Source organism: Oenanthe melanoleuca, chromosome 23 (assembly GCF_029582105.1).
Source record: "Oenanthe melanoleuca isolate GR-GAL-2019-014 chromosome 23, OMel1.0, whole genome shotgun sequence".
NCBI classification, from domain to species: Eukaryota; Metazoa; Chordata; class Aves; order Passeriformes; family Muscicapidae; genus Oenanthe; species Oenanthe melanoleuca.
Window position 1 is genome coordinate 5648690 of NC_079356.1, and position 18980 is coordinate 5667669.

The following is an 18980-nucleotide window of genomic DNA, read 5'->3' on the forward strand; positions in this document are numbered from 1 at the left end:
CCTGCTCTTCCCACATGCCCTGAAAAACCTTAGGAGTGAAGGTGAGGAAACATCATTACTTATCCATGACAGGAAAGGGGAGCCCTCATTTGCAGGTTTTAATTAGCAGTGCTCTGGCACAGAGGCATCTGCAGACTGGAAATGCTGTAAATGAGTTTTTTTTGGAATTTCTTACACCCTGTGGGTTCCTGGTGCCAGAAATGGGGAGATTCCCACCTGGAATGGGGAGATTCCCACCTGGCAGGAGCCTTGTGCTTAAGTCAATGTAGTTTGGATTTAAAATCTTTTTTTTTTTTTTTAAGGGGATAAAGACCTTTAGTAAAGGAGAAAATCCACAAGTGGGACTAGTTCTAAGAGTGGTGATTTTAAATACAGACACAAGCTGAATTCCTTACCCACAACATGAAGAAAAATAAACCTGATATATATATATACACACACATATATATGTGTGTATATATATAAAATATATGTACTGTACTTCAGATATATTTAGCCCATAGGGAGGGTGGGGAAATCTGCAGGGAAATGCCCTGGTGCAAAAATTAGATGTAATTAAAGCCCCATCTGGGCAGGGAGAAGCCAAGCTCAGAGGATTCAGGCTCCAGCTTGCCCATCCCCATTCCCAGGGCTGGGAACTCGCTTTTTTTTGCTTTATTTTACAAAACAAAGTTTTTTAAGCAGCTGGGGCTTTGTGGGGGAGGTAAATCTCCATCTCCATCTCTGGAGCTCTGGAGGTGTTTTGAGGGAATCTGAAACCCCATTTTTAGGAGCAGGGAGGTGACAAATGACCCGAGGATGGGCTGGGAAGAGGAGCCCCAGCCCAGACTCTCCATGTCAGAGCTTCTTTATTTTCTGGGGTAGAGCCAGATGGAACCTAAAACCCTTTGCAGTGGTGGGTTCAGGCCTCCATCCTGACCCTGGGCTTGCTTCCCTCAACCCTCTCTGTCTTCCCTGTGGTCCCAGCAGTGCCCAGCCCTCACCTACCAGGGGTCTGGAGCCCTTTTGGGGTTTGGAACATCCATGGAAGCCTCTCCTGTGGGTTTGGAGCCTTTTGGGGTTTGGAACATCCAGGGGAGCCTCTCCTGTGGGTTTGGAGCCTTTTGGGGTTTGGAACATCCAGGGGAGCCTCTCTTGGGGGTCTGGAGCCCTTTTGGGGTTTGGAACATCCAAGGGAGCCTCTCCTGTGAGTTTGGAGCCCTTTTGGGGTTTGGAACATCCATGGGAGCCTCTCCTGTGGGTTTGGAGCCTTTTGGGGTTTGGAACATCCAGGGGAGCTTCTCTTGGGGGTCTGGAGCCCTTTTGGGGTTTGGAACATCCAGGGGAGCCTCTCCCGGGGGTCTGGAGCCCTTTGGAGGTTTGGAACATCCAGGGGAGCCTCTCTTGGGGGTCTGGAGCCCTTTTGGGGTTTGGAACATCCACAGGAGGCTTTCCCAGGGGTTTGGAAGATTTTGGGGTTTGGCACATCCACAGGAGCTGCTCCAGTTCCGACTTGCACTGACATGCGGGTTCCTGCCTCGGATTAGGTGCTGGTTTCAGATTTATTTGTGCCCGTTTGAACCCCTGGTATTTTTAAACTCGTCTGACAAGCTCTCCACCCTGCCCTCTCCCGGAGGAAAGCCCGAGCTCGCTCTGGCTCCTCCCCAGCCCCGGGGCCCCGCTCGGGGCGGTGCATTTGCACGGAGCTCCGGCTGTGGGCTGGGAATTGCAGCAGCCAGCGCAGACAGCCGGCTGGGGCAGCAGCTGCTGCATCCCTGGCTGCACCTGAGTGAGTTCTGAAATCATTTTTCAGAAGGAGAAATGCATCTGGAAAGAACTCAGTGGGACACGGTGGTTTCTGCTCACCTGGAGCTGTCAGAGCAGGGTTGGTTCAGCAGGAGAGGAAAATGCTGTAGAAGGAGGATTTGTGACCTTTGGGGACCTTCTCTCCCTTTTCTCACTCTGGAACTTTCTACACCTGGCCCCAGCTGTGCTGGGTTTCACTCGGGGTTGTTTTGCATGCCCAGCTCTGTGCTCCCTTCCAGCCCCACAGAAGAGAGCTCTGAGTAACCTTAAATAAAACCAAGGGACTTTGAGCACCCACCTGACTCCAAAAAGCCTCCTGGTGCATCCACAGGAGGCTGAAAATGGGGTAAATCCCTTCCTAGAAGTCACAGGGACAAAAACCCCCACTAACAGGAAAAGCAGGAGCTGCCTGGGAGTTGGATGCCAGAAAGGGCCCCTCAAATAATCCTTTTTTTTTATCCCAAAGGGAATCTGCCTTGTCCAAATATTCCAGTTCAACAGCAAGTGCCTGGCAGGTGCTCCAAGGAGGGAGATCACTGGGCCAGGAATTTGGGAAGAGCATCCCTTGGGAACACCTGAGAGGGAAAGGTGATTTCAAGGCTGCTCTTACTCATGGCTTTACCAGAACAGCTGCTGGGATTCCAGCTTGGAAAATAAAACACTTCCTAATGATTCATGCTGCCTGGAGTTAAAATTAAGGTCCATGAGGGAATCCAGGGGCACATCCCTGATCTGCCAAGGGTTTCTCCATCCCTTGGCCTGATCCTATTCCCTGCCTTCCACCAGCCCTGTCCTGCACACAGAGCCCAAAGTGCTGCCTGCTTTGCTCCTCTCCAGGTTTATTAGAGAGCTGGTCTCTCCCTTCCTTGCTGTCACTGGGAATTTTTTCCAGAGCTCAAACAAGACCTGGCCCCTCTCATCCTGCCCAGCTTCCACTTTAGCCCTGTTTTCGTCAGCACAGGAGTCCTGGCCCCAGCCCCTTCCTGCGCTGCTGCCATGGGCCTGGAAGGTTCTGGGCACAGAACCCCCATTCCCAGACTGGCTGTGGAGCAGCAGCTCCTCAGGAAGGAGCTGGGGTGGGCACAGAACCTGGGCCAGCTCCCCTCTCAGCCCGGGCTCTGGGCTTTGGCACCACTGTCCCCAGTCCCTGTGATGAGCCTGTGCCCCAGCTCTCCATCCCAACCGGCTGCCAGAGGGGTGCAGGGGCTGGTGGCTCCCTGGGGAGCCCTGGGGGCTTCCTCTGACCCCCCCCCGAGGGTCTGGGAGCCGAGCTGGGTGCAGCAGGTCCTTCCCCCTCTGCTCCAGTGCCACGTTCGCAGCCCCCCGGGCTGGAGCCGGGGATGGAGGGGGCCGGGATTGTCCCTGTGGGAGCACTCGGGAAGGGAAGAGGGCAGTGGTAAAAATAACCCCTGGGCCAGCTCCAGCCCATTGTGGCTTCCTGCGATTTACAGCCCTTCCCGGGGGGAAGAGGCAGGAACCGGCCGGCTCGGGGCTGGCTTTGACCCTTTCACTGCCACCGGGGAAGGTGCCAGAAGGATCTTTCCTCCTCTCCTGCCTGGGCAGGACCCTGGGGAGGGGGTCTGGGGTGGGCTCCTGCCCTGAGCTGCCCGCAGCACCCTGGGGTGGGTGCAGGAGGAGAAGCTGCTGGAGTGGACACGATTCCCGGCCCCTTTCCTGCCCCGCCTGTGCAGGGGGACAGAGACACTCGGAGGGAAAACTCACTGCTGCAGTTCCCGAAATCCCGGCCGGGTTCCCGGTGAGGAAGCGGAGGGGGGAGAGGAGCTGGCAGGGGCGAGCTGGAGCTGCAGGAGGAGCGGGGTTAATCTGGGCAGGGCCCGGGGCAGAGCTGTGAAGGGGGGTCACGGTGGCAGGGTCGGCACGGGGGGAGCTCCTGCCGCGGGGCTGGGCTGGCAGGGGTTAATGGGTGGCTCTTCCTCTTCCTCATCCTCTATATGAGGCTGCTCCCGGCTCTGGGCTCAGTTTGCTGCGGCAGCCAGAGAGGCAGGAGCTGCCTGAGACTGGAGCATCACTGGAGCATCCCTGCATCCCATCCCTGCATCCCGTTCTGCATCCCTGCGTGGGCTCAGGTGAGCGAGGGCATCCCGCACCTGCCTGGCACGGGTCCTAGCACAGGTCCTGGCGCAGGTCCTGGCCACGGGGCTGGGCTGGGGAGGGTCCGGGTCCCACGGCTCGGGCAGTCCCTCGGGAGCACAGGGCCGGACACGCGTGCCTCAGTTTCCCCGTCTGTTCTCCGCGGTGGGTGCGGTGTGGAGCCCTGGGCTGCGTGCGGAGCTGCGTGGCAGAAAGTTCCCGGGCTCTCTTCTCCCGTGAGCTCCGCTCTGCCCAGCCCCGTGTCCCCGCTGTCACCCAGGGCAGGTTCCGTGCCCTGCACACACGGAGAAAGGGAGAACCTTCCCTCCCAGCCCAGCCTGGCCGTGTGGGGCACGGCTCGGGGACCCCCAAGCGCCGTGGGGCAGCTCGCCAGCTCTCCTGAGCTTTGTTCTGCCGCTCGGGAAGACAAGGCGGCTCCGGTATTTTTTCCTGTTGGAAGCCGCTCCTGGGATGCGGGTGAAGCCGGCGGATGCTCGGCGCTTCTCCCTTCCTGCCCAGGGGCTGCTCCTGCCAGGACTCGCTGCCCGTGTGGCATTGAGGGGACCCTCAGCTCTTCCTCATCCCCATCCTCCTCCTCCTCACCGCTGCACCCTCAGGCCTGACCCCGACTCTCCTCTCTCCTCCCAGGGCTGAACCCAGGAGCCGAGCGCAGCTTCAGGAGCCTCCCCAGCGGGCAGAGCGGAGCTGCCCGGGCGCTCCGGAGGGCACAGGGTGATCAGCAGCGCCCTGCCGGGGCCATGGTGCCCTTGGGCAGCCCCACTCTGCGCCTCGTGGCCCCCGGGCGCGGCTCGCCCCTGGCCTGGCTGAACCGGGGCCCCGAGTGCTCGGGGGGCAGCGGGGGCCGCAGACCCAGCGCCGTGGAGCGCCTGGAGGCCGACAAGGCCAAGTACGTGAAGTCGCAGCAGGTGATCAGCAGGAGGCAGGAGCCGGCGCTGCGGGGCTCGCCCCGGCTGTCCCCGCACGGTCGCCGCCTGCTCGCCCGGCAGCAGTGCGGGGAGCTGTGCCCGGGCCCGGAGCTCGGCCGGGAGGGCCCGCGGAAGATGCCGTGCCCCCCGTCCCCCGTGTCGCGCCGCAGCGGCAGCAGGCGCCTGCTGAGACCCGACTCGCTCATCATCTACCGGCAGAAACGGGACTGCCTGGCCGGGGACAAGGAGAACAGCAAGGGCTCGGGGCTGGTGCGGCGCCTCTTCCAGGGACCCCTATGGGACAGAGCGCCCAGCTCTCCCCCCGCCAGGGCGCTGGGCGAGGGGCCCAGAGCCCCCCCGAGCCCCGAGACCCCCATGCTGTGGGCGCCTGCGGAGAAGGAGGAGGCGCGGACAGCGGGAGGTGACAGCGGCGGTGACAGCGGCGGCATCTTCTCCGCGCCCGGCAGCCCCGCGGAGCAGAGCCCCGGTGCCCCCGGCAAGGAGCCGCTGGCTCTGCGCGTGTCGCTGCCGCTGTCGGAGCAGGAGCGCTTCTTCAACTACTGCGGGCTGGACCGGGCGCTGGTGGAGCTGCTGGGCCGGGAGCGCTTCGGGCCGGCGGGCTGGGACAGCGCCTCGGCCCGAGCCCCCGGATCCTGCGAGTCCGAGCCCGGGAGAGCCTCGGGGGGCAGCGAGGGGGGCGCGGGGCCGGGCGAGGAGGAACCGGACACCCGGCCGGGCTGCGCCGTCTCGGTGGTGGAGCGCAACGCCCGTGTCATCAAGTGGCTCTACGGCTGCCAGAGAGCCTGGGCGGCGGCCAAGGAGTCCACGGTGTGAGCGGGGACAGCCTGGCCCGCACCGGGACACTCGCCCTCGCTGGGCTGGCGGCACCCACGACCCTGGTGCCGCGGGATGCTGCAGGCCGGGAGAACAGCCAGGTCCTCAGGCTGAGTGGGGTGGGCGCACCTGAGGGGCAGGTGAGGAAGGGACAGCCCCGGGTGACTCTCTCCATGGCCTCAGGGCTGCTGTGCCCCTGCTGTCACCCATCTGTCCCCAGCCCAGGAGGGTGGGATGGACCTGCAGCCCCCACTGACCCCCCGTGTCCTGCTCCGACTGCAGGCTGAGGGTGGGCAGAGCCCGAGCCCCCCGTCGTGGGCAGTGCCCACACCACAGCCCCCTCCTCCCCAGAGCAGGTGCTGCTGGGGCCAGCGCTGCCCTCAATAAATCTGTTTGGGGCTTTTTTCTAGCCTGGCGGTGTGTGTGGTTGTGGAGAGGATGCCCCAGGGCTGGGGGCAGCTCCCCCTCTCCACCTTTGGGTTGTGCAGCTTCAGGGGCCGTGGGGCTGTTGGGGGGTGAGGGCAAGGAAAGCACCGGGCATAGCTCAGGGAAAAAGGGGCATTTTGGGGTCTGCAGTGCAGACGTGACACCCAAACCCACGGCAGAGCCCAGAGCACGGGCGGGGCGCTGCCCACCAGCAATGAGGGGCCGAAAATAACTATTGGAGAGTCCGGCTGGTGCATCCTCCTCTAGTTGCCCTTGGGGGCGTTTTTATTCCGGATTTCGGCCAGTTTGCCAGCCAGGAAGCCCCAGTGGAAGGCCCCTTCCTCTGGCTCCCGCAGGTCGCTGCCGTCGTCACCCGGCGGCTCCCCAGGGCTCTCATCCGGCTCCGGGGGGGGCACCCCCTTGTCCGGCCCCGACGCCTGCTGCCACTTGGTAGCAAAGAGATCCCAAAATCCGGGTGCCTTCTCGGCGTGGGGCACCTCGGAGGGCTCAGTGGCCAGAGGGCTGGGGGAGAGTGGGCACGGAAATGTCGGTGCAGTAACCTTCTCCCCCAAGCCCCCCCTCCATGGCGGGGTGCAGGCCGGGGAGGGGGATGCAGCGATGGGGTGAGGCATGTGGGGGCTCGGCAGTTCCCAGGGGTTGGATCCCGGTTCTGGGGTCCCTATCTGTAACTTACTGGTCCGGGCAGGGCTCCGGGCTGAGCAGCTGGTGCTCGTCCTCGCGGGTGAACAGGGATGAGAGCGTCCGCCAGCCCCGGGCACCCACGCCCTGCACCTGCGGGGGGGCAGCGCCGGGGTCACCGGGGACCCCCGGCCCCCAGGGACCCCCGGCCCCGCTGCCCCAGCCCCTCCTCACCTTCCTGGCCAGCTGGGACACGGGGCTGGCTCCCTCCTCCATCAGCGCGGGGGGCTCGGCCGTCTCCATCAGCTCGGGGGGGTCTCCCTGCAACGAAGCCCCCGGTGAGGGCAGGGGTGCGGGCGGGGGGAGGGCAGGGATGTTGGTTACCCCATTTTGGGGACTCCCTCGCCCTACCTCGTCCTGCAGGGCCCCGTCCGGCCGCGGCCCCCCCAGGGTCTGCAGCACTTTGGCCTTGTAGAGCCGCCAGAAGCCCTGGGCCATGGCGAGGGGCTCAGCGGGGCCGGAGCGGCGGAGCGCGGGCAGCGGGGCGGGCGGGACCCGCAGATCCGGTGGCTTCATTAAAGTTTCAGAACCGCTTGCACCGCACAAAAGGAATCTGAGCCCGGGCTGAGCCGGGGGCAGCGCGAGGCCGGCGGCTCTGGACACCCCCAAAACCCATCCTGAGCCCCCCGCCCCGGCCTCCCGGTGCCCCTCGCCCACCTGGGACCCCCAGGGCTGGGACACCCCCCATGGTGCCGAGGAGCCGCCGGAGCCCCGCGCTCCCCCCGCCGCGTGTCCCCATCTATAATTGATCAGGGACGAAACACGATCAGCGCGGGGACACGGCGCACTGAGCCCTGGCCGGCCATGGCAGCGGTGACCGGGGCAGCACGGGGCACACGGGGGGACACGGGGGCACACGACCCGGGACACGGCGGCAAGGCAGGGGCGGTGGCACCGGGGGCTGGGGGGCCGCGGCGACACCGGGACCGGGGGCGTGGCCTGTTTTGGGTATGGGCGTGGCTTTTTGTGAACGAGCGTGGCCATGACCACGCCCCCAAGGTATGCGGGCGGGGCGTGCGGCCGCGTGGGCGGGGCCCGCAGCCCCCCGCGCATGCGCAGCGCGGCGCGCGCGGCGTGCGGCCGCCATGTCGCCGCGGAACGGGCGCCGCACCGGAGCGCACCGCGCGCACTCGCTCGCCCGGCAGCTGAAGACGAAGCGGCGCCGGCGCGACCTGGACGAGATCCACGCGGACCTGAAGCCCGAGAACGCGGCGCGGCTGCTGCGGCAGGAGATCGACCCCGACCTGCCGGGCTGCGCCCAGTTCTACTGCCTGCACTGCGCGTGCGTGCGGCGGGGCCGGGGGTCGGGACGGGGGGGCTCCAGCCTTGGGGTGCGCTTGTCCTGTCCTGGGGGTCCCTGGTTCCCGGGGGAGCTGTCCTGCTCCCTGAGGTTCCTGGCCGCTGGGATGGGCCCGTCCTGATGCTGGGGGTCAGGGGAGAGGGGTGCTCAGTCATGGGGGGTCCCTGTTCTCCGGGAGGGGGCTGCCCTGCTCCCGGGGTGGTCCCTGGCTGCTGTGGGGCTCTGACCTCTGGGGGAGTATCTTGTCCTGCTCTCAGGGTGACCCCTGGCCCGTGCAGGGTTGTGGTGGCACCCTGGCCCCTCGGTAGGACCCTCCCCAGCCCTGCTTCGCTCTCGGGGTCCCCGTGACCCCCATTCTTTCATGCCCCAGGCGCTATTTCGTGGACCTGAACAGCATGAAGGAGCACTTCAGATCCAAGGTGCACAAGAAGAGGTAAGGGGGCGGGCAGACCCCAAATTCCCCGGGGTGAGGGGGGTGGCAGGGGCAGTTCTGGGCAGTTCTCGAGGAGCAGGTGGAAGCTTCATCCTCTCTGTACCCCCCAGGCTGAAGCAGCTCCGCGAGGCTCCGTACACGCAGGAGGAGGCTGAACGAGCCGCTGGGATGGGCTCCTACGTCCCCCCAAAGAAGGTGGAGGTGCAGACCCAGCCCCTCGAGGAGGTCACCGAGATGGAGACGTCCGGCTGAGCACAGGGACAGCGGACTGAGAGGCTGAGTGGCTCTGTAGGGACGTCTTTGTCCTCAGCTTTGTGACAAAAACACGTCCCAGCACCGCCAGCCAAAACCACCCTGCTGCTCCCACAGCCCCCCTGGCCAGGGCACCAGTGAAGGGAGGGAGCCAGCCTGACCCTGGGTGCCCTCACCGAGTGTTCTTCTCCAGAAAGGGACAAGTTGCTTTTTCTCTGAGTGCTGGTGGGACTGTACACTTGTCTGCTTTTGGAGCAGTTTCTGCTCCGTCCTTGGGTCAGAGGTTATTCCAGTGATGCACCCATTAAAATATGTTAATTAACAGTGTGGCAGCATTGAATATGAGGGTGACAGTTCCCTCAAGGGGTGGGGGGGACAGCTCAGTGTTGTGCTTTTCCCATTTCTCAAAAGTGTCTATGCCAGGAGCCTTGTCCCAGAGCTCTTGCCTGGCAGGATGGTCAAAGTCCCTCTGCCCCCCTGGCAGGGAGTTCCCAGGTAATTTTTTGTGGGGAATATGAGATTCATCAAGCACTTGGGTTTACAGTGAGCAGCTGGTTTGGGCCTTGAGAGGGGAGTGCTGGTGTCCCCTTGGTGAGGACACTTGGAGGCTCCTGTCCCCAAAAACTCAACTCCTGCAGGTGGTTTCATGTTCCTGGGGGACTGGGGCTGCATGGCATGATCAGCCTCCCTGCCTGGTGTCTGCCATGGCTGCTGCTGGAGCCCCTTAGGGGACACTGAGTGACAATGCCACCAGATTCCTGCAGAGTGCGTGTCCCCAGTCATCCCTGCTGCCACGCTGGGCACTGGGGATGTGCTGGGAGCAGAAGGCAGAGCAGTGACACAGCTGTGCTGGGTAGGGAAGGGTTTATTTCCACGCAGCCTGCCCGGATTTGTTCCCCCCCGGCCCCGGGGGATGGAGAGCTGCAGCTCAGCAGGGGTGGGAAGGCCACAGCCGCCATCCCAGCGCCATCCCAGCTGGAGGTGCCAGCGCAGGGGACATGTCACGGCCCCGTGTCCCCCCTGCCCGTTACCTAATGGCGCGTGGCGCTGGCCTCATTCCTGCCACAGCACGTTCCCATGGGGACAGGGCGGCTCTGTGGCCACCACGGGGGTCCCCAGGCCCCTCTGCTGCTGCGGGGGATGGGATGGATGCTCTGCCGTCCCTCTGTGTGCCCGTCCAGCCTCTGGTCTGGTTCCCTCTGGATCCCGATGTCCCCCCGTGGCTCGGCCAGGGGCTCAGCCGGCAGCTCCGGAGCTGGAAGCGGCTTCTCCGTTCTCCATCCCGGCTGCCCAAGGCGGGGACAGGCGGGGACAGGCTCATCCCCCATCCCAGGGCAGGGCATCCATCATTGCCCAGGCGTGGTGGGAAGGGCTGGATGTGGCGCAGCTCGGCTGGGAGGTGGCTGCAGCCGCAGCTCCGCTCGTGCGGGGGCCGGTGGGTACAGGGGGACCCCCAATACCCCCCGGGGACTGTCCCCACGACCCCCCCAGCCCCTCCTCACGGCTCCGGGGGGGCCTTAGCGGGGTCAGCCATTCTCCGGGCGCTGTAGAGGGACAGGCAGAGTCCGGCGGCCGCCAGCAGCAGGGCCAGGGGGGTCAGCAGCCGTCCCCCCGGATCAGCCCCACGTCCTGCGGCCAGCTGCATCTGTGGGGACACAGGGGAGCACTGCAGTACTCCAAATCCCAGGGGATGGGGACAGGGGCCTGAGGCCGTGCCCTGAATGTCCCCATCACACCGGGTGGTGTAAAGGCAATGGGGGCAGCTTTGTGCCCCTCTGGGCATCTCAGGGGAGGTTTTAGGGTGCCCCATGCAGCACTTGTGGGTCTCCATCGGCACATCCTTGCTGCTAACATGGAGCTGGGACACAGGCGGGAATGGCTCCTGTGGCCAGCAGGCCTGGTGGGCAGTGTGGGCAGCACCCCGGGGCTCCCCACGGGCTCCCCCAGCCCTGCTCGCCCCTTACCTGCAGCAGACGGAAATACCCCGGGGTCAGGCGCCGGGGGCGGATGATCATGGCGTGACGGGGAGCGGCGGGATCGGGGTCCGTGAGGCAGCAGCAGCAGCAGCAGCAGCGGGGCTGGGACCCCCCGAGCCCCCGAGCGCGGCGAGGAGCCCCCCGTGTGCGTGCCGGCCCCTCGGGCAGGGCGCAGGCACCGGGCGGGCGCGGAGCAGCAGCTGTCAGCCGCGATCAGCGCCCGCTGCTCCCCGGAGCGGACACGCCGGGCGGGGGGGCCACGGACAGCCCAGGGTGGATTTGCGGGGGCTGAAGGGCTGGGCTCGACTTCGGGTGAATCCGTCTGCAGGCCTGTACGGGGCTGCCTCAGTTTCCCCAGCTGCAAAGGGGTATGAGTTATGCTTTGGGAGGGGGTGACACCCCAAAAACTCCAAGGCTGAGCAGGGCCTTCCCTCAGGTTCTTCTGGGGGTCTTTGTGGCCTAACTTTGCACCCCCAGGACATCTGGGGGTGTCCCACCAGTGTCACACATGCTGTCGGGCAGCGCCTGGGGGGTGACAGCGGGTGTCACTTCCCGGCCTTCCAGCGGCCGTGTGTCACCGTCCGGGCTGTGACTCACCGGCCTCGCCCCACGGGCTGCTCCTGGGCCGGCAGGGCGCTGAGCGGCACCCGGCAGCGCCAATGGGGCCGCGGCTGCGGGCGCAGGTGGGACCGCGCCCCGCGCAGGTGGGACCGCGCCCGCCGCCGTTCCGGCCCGGCCCCGCCGCCATGGAGCCCGTGCGCTGCTGGGGCCCCGCGCAGGCGGCAGCCTGGCTCCGAGGTGAGACCCCGGCTGCCCTCGGGCTCTGCTGGGTGTCCCCAGCTTGGGGACGTGTGGCGGTACTTCCCTCCCTGGATGGCGGGGGGCGGGAAGGGGTCTGGCCGTTCCCACTGTTTGGGTTGAGGCAGTGGAGAGGAGGGGACCCTCGCAGCAGCCAGGGGTCACCCCTGGGGTCACCCGGCCAGCGGGGACACTGCCTGCTCTGTGCAGGGCTGGACGCGGCGGTGCAGGGCTACCCCTTCGAGGCCTGGGGGCTCTCGGGGCCGGAGCTGCTGGGGCTGGACGCGCCGGCCCTGGAGGCACTGGGCGTGTGGCCCGTGGGACACCAGGAGCTGCTGCTGGAGGCCACGGAGCAGCTCCGTAACCTGGTGAGTGCCGGGAGCCCGGGGGCTGCGGGATCCCAGGGAGGAGCAGGGGGATATGGGGGTTCCTTGGGATGAAGGAGGAGGGTGTGGGGTCACCGTGGGCTGGGTGGGAGGGGGCAGATGGGGTCCCCTTGCACTGGATGGAGAGCGCTGGACTCAGTGGAGAGGGGTTCTGAGGAGACCCTGAGCTGCACAGAGGGAAGGACATGGGGCACCGTGGGTTGGGTGAAGGTGAGGGAATGGAGGCACCCCAGAGATCACCCTGCCCGTTCATCCCCTGGCATCCCTGTCCCCCCAGGACACAGGGCTGGCGAGCACCAGCCTGCGGACACTGACGGAGAGGCTGCAGGAGCTGGCACAGGGCATCCAGAGCCTGGTGGAGGGGGAGCTGCCAGCAGGGGATGCCCCCCAGCCGCCTTCCCTCACCCTCCTGGCCCGAGTCATCGACCTGGTCGGGGCTGCCAAGGAACTCTTCTCCTGGCTCAACAGGTCTGGGGCAGGTGAGGGCACCCCTGGGTGCTGGGTGCCCCCCACTCTGGGGTCTCAACTCTGTCTTCCCCCCAGGTACCTCTTCTCCACCCTCAACGACTTTTCGGCCAGCCGGGACATCATCCTGCTCTGTGCCCAGCTGGCAGAGATGCTGCAGGCGGTGAGTGCCCAGGGCTGGCTGCTCTCCCGCCCCCTGAGCTCTGCCAGCTGGAGGTGGGGGGAGATGGGGTGCAGGGGGTTCCCCCCAGCTGGGATGGAGCCATCCCACCATGCTCATCCCCACGCCTTGTCCCCCAGGACCTTCCTGCTGCCGAGAGGAACAGCGGGATCCTGCGGATTGTGAGTGCTGGCTGAGGAGGGGTTGGCAGGCCTGGGGGGCTGCCAGGGCCCCCCTCACTCCCCGCTGTCCCCCACAGTGCCAGCACATCGTGGGCATCTGCCAGAGCATCCTGGGCTGCAGCCCCCTGGCACTGCTGGACCGCAGGGCTGTGCTGCAGCCCGTGGGGCTGGCGCTGCCCCCCTGCCCACAGGGCAGCCCCCCGCTGTCCCCCAGCACCCCAACGCTGCTCCCTGGCCTGTGGCAGAGCCCCCCAACATCCCCTGATGCGCCAACGCTGCCCCCCAGCCAATGGAGCAGCCCCCCAGCATCCCCTGACACCCCAACACCACCCTCTGATCTCCTGGGGAGCCCCCAGCCATCCCTCACTGCCCGACTGGTGAGTCCCCTGCACCCCAGTGCCCCCCTCTGCCTCGGGCCCCCCAGCCCCTGCTCAAACCCCCATCCTGCCTCCCCCAGGGCTTTGAGATCACCTCCACCAGCTCCTGCCTGCACTTTGTGTCTGCAACCACCTCAGAGGTGAGCGAGGGGCTGCCCTCCCTGTCACCCCCTTTTATGCCCTGTGGGGACCCCCCCATCCATGGGATCCCTAATCTGCCCTCCCCTGACCCAGAGCAGGGGGGGCTGCCTGTGCCTGAGCCCGTGCAGCTCACTCTGGAGTGAGCACAGCCTGGGCACGGGGAGCCCCCCCTGCACCCTGATCCCGCCAGCAGCTCGGGTGGGTGCTGTGCAAAGTCGGGTTAATGCTCAACCCCCCTGGTTCTTCCTGGCTGGGAGTGGCATCCTGAGTGGGATCAGCTTGGGAGGGAGGGAGAGAATCCAGGACTGTCCCCCACCTCTGCCCAGGCCCTGGCTGCCCATGGGGGCCACATCCTGCCCGGAGATGAGATCGTGCAGGTCAACGAGCAGGTGGTGGTGAGTCAGGGGCACAGGGGCTCGAGGGGGCTGCTGGATTGGGAGGGAGGAACATGGACAGGGAGCTGCAGGGCTGGCAGGGCTTGGGGAGAACTGGGGCTGCGGATGCAGGAGTCGTGAGCAGCAAAAAGCAGGAGCCATGGCTGGGAAAGATCTGGGGGTACAGGAGCCATTGCCAGGAGGATTTGGGGGTTGTGGGATCTGTGGCTGGGGTGGGTTTGGGGGATGAAGAATCTATGGGGCTGGGGTAGTGGCCCACAGCTCACCCAGGATTTGCAGGTGGGTTGGACACCTGCCAACCTGGCGAGGAAGCTGCTGGAGAAGGGGAACAGGGTGACTTTGGTGCTGAAAAAGATTCCCCTCGACCTGCCTGGCTCACCCCCTTCTCCCACGCAGCAGGTGAGTGATCCCAGTGCTGCCAGTCCTGCCCCAGTGCTGCACTGGGCTGTGCTGGGAACCAGGCAGAGATCTCAGAGCTGGGCATCTCCATCACCCTGGAGATCCCTAAAGCTCTGGGGTTCATGGTGGGATGAGGCTGGCACTGACACTCCATCACAGCCCCCAGGAGCATTTTTGGATGCTGCAAATTCCCCTGGCACCAGGAGTGGTGAGAGCCCGGGCAGCCCTGTATCCTTGACCTCCAGGTGAGCCCCATCCTGACACCCCAGCACCCCTAGTCTGGCCAGCAAGTTTGTCCCCAGTTTGGGTGCATCCAGGGCCCTTTCCCAGCCCTTTTTGGGGGGGAGGTGCCAGCAGTGCAGCAGCTGCCTGTGAGCAGCCCAGGAAGCTGCCAGGACTCTTTAAGGAATGACAAAAAGGAGGGGGTTTGTAACTCATTCACTTGGTAACGTTTTAGTGGGGTTGGAACTATATTTAGACATGACCCTTCTCCCATCCCGGAATGGAAAGGCGTGCGGAGAGCCAGCGGCAGGAGCCGGGCTGGGGAGGCCTGGAACTGAGCTGGAGCTCTGCCACCACGTCCCTTCCAGCCCCATTCCCGGGGCAGGGAGTGCCCCAGCCCGAGGTTGATCAGGGACCCCGGGAGGTTTGGGGCTCAGGGGTCCCGCTTTCCTCCCAGCATTGCGGCCGACTTGGACTCGGGAGCAGACTCTGCCCCGGATCCTGTCACTGACGAGGAGCAGGAAGAGGACGAGCGGGATCTGAGGCTGCCCGGGGCTGTCCCAGCTGTGGAGGAGCTGCCAGGACTGTCTGGACAGGGTAGGATGGGAGCAGAGGGTGCCTGGGGTGGAGCAGTTCCCCCCAGAACACAAGGCTGCAGCCCTGCTCGCTGTTCACAGGTGCTGCTGCAGAGGAGGTGTGGGACAGTGGCACCCCCCTGGACACCCCCCTGGACACCCCCCCGAGCACCCCTGCTGTCACTGAGCCCTGTGCCACAGAGCTGAGCCCCAGGGCAGCCCCCACCACGGGGGCTGGGGGAGCAGAGCCCAGCCAGCTCCCTGGGAAGGTGAGACTGGGGGGGCACATGCTGGGGGGGTGTCAGAGGTTCCCCTCAGCCCCTGCTGGGGGTGTGTGAACTGGGGGTCCCTCCGGACCCCAAGGGCTGTGGTGCTGCTGGGGAGGCTCAGCAAACACTGCCCTGCCTCCCCCCCTGCACTGTCACTAAAATCTCATCTCCATCTCCCTGCCCAGGGCAGCCCCCGCACGGAACGACCCAAAGGTGAGCAGAGCCCTGCCAGGCTGGGCTGGACGGGGCTGGGGGCTGTCCTGTGGGGGCTCTGGTCCCCCTGCCCTGCCCTGGGCTGTCCCAGGGGGGCTCTGCTCCCCCTGCCCTGCCCTGACACCCCAACCCTGCTGTGGAGCAGGAGTGGCCACCAGGCTGAGCCGCCGGCGGGTCTCGTGCCGGGACCTGGGCCGGGTGGACTGCGATGGGTGGCTGCTCAAGAAGAAGGACCACGTGGGGTTCATGGCCCAGAAGTGGAAGCGGTGCTGGCTGGTGCTCAAGGGCCACACACTCTACTGGTACAACCACCCCAATGTGAGTGGGGCACTGGGTGTCCCTGCCTGGGCAGCTGGGGTTTACTGGGGTGGTGCAGACACGGCTGTTCCTGACCCCACAGGATGAGAGGGCTGCAGGACTCATCAACGTGGCCACCTACAGCCTGGAGAGCACCAGGGAGCAGAAGAAGAAATAGTGAGTGGGGTCTGCTGGGGGAAGAGGGGGGATGCTGTGCCAAGGCCACATGCTGGATGCTACCTGCATGTCCCTCCCCATGGGGCTGATGAAATCCCCACAGGGCTGCTGGGGTTCCCATGGGGCTGATGAGATCCCCATAGGGCTGCTGGGGTTCCCATAGGGCTGCTGGGGTTCCCATGGGGCTGATGAGATCCCCACAGCGCTGCTGGGGTTCCTATGGGGCTGATGAGATCCCCACAGGGCTGCTGGGGTTTCCATGGGGCTGATGAGATCCCCACAGGGCTGCTGGGGTTCCCATGGGGCTGATGAGATCCCCAGAGGGCTGCTGGGGTTTCCATGGGGCTGATGAGACCCCTACAGGCCTGCTGGGGTTCCCATGGGGCTGATGAGATCCCCACAGGGCTGGCACCTTGCAGTACTGTGCCCACACTCTGTGCAAGCCCTGCACTGTGTTACTGGTACCGGGATGAGGCTGAGGGCCAGAGCTGGGTTGGTCTGTGGTGGCTGGAGGCGGCTTGGGGCTGGCCCTGTGTCACCACAGCAGCACAGGCAGCCACCCCCTTGTCCTCAGTGTGTTCCAGCTGTGCCACCAGACGTACAAGCCCTTTGTTTTTGCTGCTGAAACCTTGGCTGACCTGAGCATGTGAGTAATGGAGCCAATGGTCAGCACTGGCCCCACCACCCCGGGCTGGCCAGGACCCTCGTCCCCCTGTCTGTCCATCCCTTCCCTCCCCAGGTGGGTCAGTCGCCTGGTAGCAGCCAAAACAAAGTACACACTGGCCCACCAGGCAGTGCCAGACAAGGAAGAAGGTAATGAAGCTCCCAGGGTGGGAGCTGGGGTCGGTGGGAGGGGTCCCCATGGGTAGTGGTGCCTGGTGCCGCAGCCCTGGCATGGGACCACTGGGAGCTTGGCCCATTTTTTGGGAGAACGTGACAAATGCTCCCTGAGAGGTGGCTGGGATGATTCTCAGCCCTGGGAGGGAATTTGTGTCTTCTCCCATGGCCTCCAGACTGCTATAGTGAGACAGAAGCTGAGGACCCTGATGATGAGTCCCCCAGGCATGGATCCGACTCGGTGAGTGGCCCTGGGGGACACCTTGGGCACAGAGGGACAGAGTTCCTTGCTTCACTTTCTGCCCCATCTCTCCCTCAGCCAAGGAAGAAGCTGCAGAACACCCCAGAGAAGGCTCAGCTCTCCCCAGCCAGCAGTGCAGCCAGCAGCCCCCAGGGCAGCCCCCGGCCCTGCTCCCCCATGGGTAGGTGCCTGGGGGGACATCAGAGCCCCTGTCACTTTGTGTCCCTCTCTTTCTCCTCTGGGTGTGCTATAACTCAAGTTGGGGTGTGTTTGAGTGTGAACCATCTCAGGATGAAGGGAGCCTACAGGAAAGGTGGAGAGGGATTTGTTATGAGGGCACAGAGTGACAGAACAAGGGGGAATGGATTTAAACTAAGAAGAGTAGGTTTAGACTGGACATCTGAAGGATGATCTTCCCTGTGTGCAGTGAGGCCCTGGCACAGGGTGCCCACAGAAGCTGTGGCTGCCCCTGGATCCCTGCAAGTGTCCCATGCCAGGCTGGAGCAACCTGGGAGATAGTGGGAGGTGTCTGTGCCCATGGCAGGGGGTGGAACAAGATGATCTGAAGATCCTTTCCAACCCAAACCACTCCATGATCCCACACCTTCAAGGCAGAGCCATGCAGGGGGAGCCCTGCGGGGTCTCAGGGCTGTGCCCTCTGCCCCAGTGCCCCCTCTCTCCTTGCCCAGACCCCACAGGGGAGGATCTGGAGAGCCTGATGCTGTGCCTGAGGCAGGGCGGGGTGTCCCTCACGGGGCAGCGGCGCTTCCTGACGCAGGAGCAGTGCCGCAAATCCTTCCTGCGGCGCAACAAGAACCCGCACATCAACGAGAGGGTGCACGCCGTGCGGGCCCTGCAGAGCACGCTCAAGGTGGGACCCCACAGCCCCAAACCCTCCCAGTGCCCCCTGCACGTGGGTGTCCCCCCCTCTGGGGGGCTTTCTGACCTCCAGTGCTCTGAGGCTCCTACTTCGAGCTCTCAGGCTCCTACTTTGGCGGGTAATCTTCTAAATGAGCAAAGCTAATAGTTAAAAAGGTTACTTATTACAAAGCACATTAGTCTCAACAGGCAAGCAGACAAGCCATGGCAAAAAGCAATGGCAAAGCAGCCAACAATAAGCAAGTGGCTAGAAGCCAGAATGGCTAAAAAGCAACAACTATCCCTAATACATAGTCTTATATAGGATTTTATTTGCAAGCTAAGACACAAGCTCGGACCACCACTCCTTAACCTATTAGAATTCTGGTTTCTTAGCACACCAGGTTACGTATAGAACTACTCATACAATCTATCTTGTTCTATCTAAGAAACGTCAGCAATATTCTTACTATAGCTCTATTATGTCTAAGCACTGTCTACAACTGTGGTCCTGGAGCCTCTACTGAAGATACAGTATGTTTCAACCTTCACTAGAACACTCACTGCTGCTGTGGCATTTGAAACCTTTCACTTACTAAAAGCATTAGAACTCACCCTAAAACTTATTCAATCCCTGCACTCTGATTTCTCTCTGAAGAGTTCAGAGAGACCCCTGACTCCCTGACTCCAACACCCCCCAAAACGTGCAGGCGAAGCTGGTGGAGCTGCAGGCCCTGGAGCAGCTGCTGGGAGAGGCCGCGCTCACCTCGGACACCTTCAGGCGCTGGAAGGAGGAGCACCAGGAGCTGTACCAGGAGCTGCGGGAGGGCTGGGCAGGGCAGCAGGCCCAGGGGGAGGCTGGAGAGCAGCACAGCCCCCAGGGAGAGGCAGCTGAGCCCTGATATCCTGCCCACAGGACTTGGAGTGTGGTGGGTGCTCTGTGCTGGCGGGGCCTGGACACATTTTGGAAGGCTCAGCCCCCAGAGGGGCCATCCCGCAGGGGAAGTGGCTTCTGTGATAGTCTTAATTTTTCCTAGTTTGCCTTGCCTTGGCTGCGGGATGGCAAGGGGGATATTTTTCAGTCCCCGCTGTGGTGCGGCCCTGGCACGGGCTCTTCTGCTGTAAATAAATGTGTTGACAAGGCCTGGTCGTGCCGTGGTTTCTCTTGCCGCTGAAATCATCAAATCATGGAATTGTTTAAGCTGGAAGAGACCCGGCACTGCCGCGTTCACCACTAAACCGCGTCCCCAAGTGCCACATCCACAT

General features: G+C 64.0%; 4 protein-coding genes and 1 long non-coding RNA gene across 6 annotated transcripts; 3 read left to right on the top strand and 2 right to left on the bottom strand.

Moving 5' to 3' along the window:
- The first annotated feature begins 3344 nt into the window (after window positions 1-3344).
- FAM110D (family with sequence similarity 110 member D) lies at window positions 3345-6040 on the top strand. 2 transcript variants are annotated; one of them, XM_056509005.1, is made up of 3 exons: window positions 3345-3541; window positions 3743-3872; window positions 4525-6040. In XM_056509005.1, exon 3 carries the CDS (start codon window positions 4635-4637, stop codon window positions 5634-5636), a length of 1002 nt encoding a protein of 333 aa, XP_056364980.1. In that variant the 5' UTR covers window positions 3345-3541; window positions 3743-3872; window positions 4525-4634; the 3' UTR covers window positions 5637-6040. The 2 variants fall into 2 exon arrangements, with proteins under 2 accessions (XP_056364980.1, XP_056364981.1); XM_056509006.1 differs by lacking the exon at window positions 3345-3541 and having other exon boundaries at window positions 3729-3872.
- Window positions 6041-6104: 64 nt separating this feature from the next.
- C23H1orf232 (chromosome 23 C1orf232 homolog) lies at window positions 6105-7548 on the bottom strand. The gene is made up of 4 exons (XM_056509007.1): window positions 7113-7548; window positions 6936-7022; window positions 6757-6854; window positions 6105-6584 (listed from the first exon to the last, which is right to left on the bottom strand). Exons 1-4 carry the CDS (start codon window positions 7275-7277, stop codon window positions 6326-6328), a joined length of 609 nt encoding a protein of 202 aa, XP_056364982.1. The 5' UTR covers window positions 7278-7548; the 3' UTR covers window positions 6105-6325.
- Window positions 7549-7791: 243 nt separating this feature from the next.
- On the top strand, window positions 7792-9070 carry ZNF593 (zinc finger protein 593). Its single transcript, XM_056509324.1, has 3 exons — window positions 7792-8043; window positions 8432-8494; window positions 8605-9070. Exons 1-3 carry the CDS (start codon window positions 7847-7849, stop codon window positions 8744-8746), a joined length of 402 nt encoding a protein of 133 aa, XP_056365299.1. The 5' UTR covers window positions 7792-7846; the 3' UTR covers window positions 8747-9070.
- A 523-nt stretch (window positions 9071-9593) lies between these two features.
- On the bottom strand, window positions 9594-11291 carry LOC130262206 (uncharacterized). The gene is made up of 2 exons (XR_008842077.1): window positions 10711-11291; window positions 9594-10391 (listed from the first exon to the last, which is right to left on the bottom strand). It is a non-coding gene; the product is annotated as an uncharacterized LOC130262206 (long non-coding RNA).
- A 133-nt stretch (window positions 11292-11424) lies between these two features.
- On the top strand, window positions 11425-18857 carry CNKSR1 (connector enhancer of kinase suppressor of Ras 1). The gene is made up of 21 exons (XM_056509325.1): window positions 11425-11520; window positions 11731-11888; window positions 12184-12374; window positions 12450-12534; window positions 12672-12713; window positions 12791-13090; window positions 13171-13230; window positions 13558-13626; window positions 13906-14025; window positions 14185-14270; window positions 14705-14844; window positions 14925-15091; window positions 15277-15304; window positions 15450-15622; window positions 15705-15778; window positions 16353-16424; window positions 16518-16591; window positions 16792-16856; window positions 16935-17037; window positions 17546-17727; window positions 18425-18857. Exons 1-21 carry the CDS (start codon window positions 11469-11471, stop codon window positions 18614-18616), a joined length of 2433 nt encoding a protein of 810 aa, XP_056365300.1. The 5' UTR covers window positions 11425-11468; the 3' UTR covers window positions 18617-18857.
- Window positions 18858-18980: the final 123 nt, after the last annotated feature.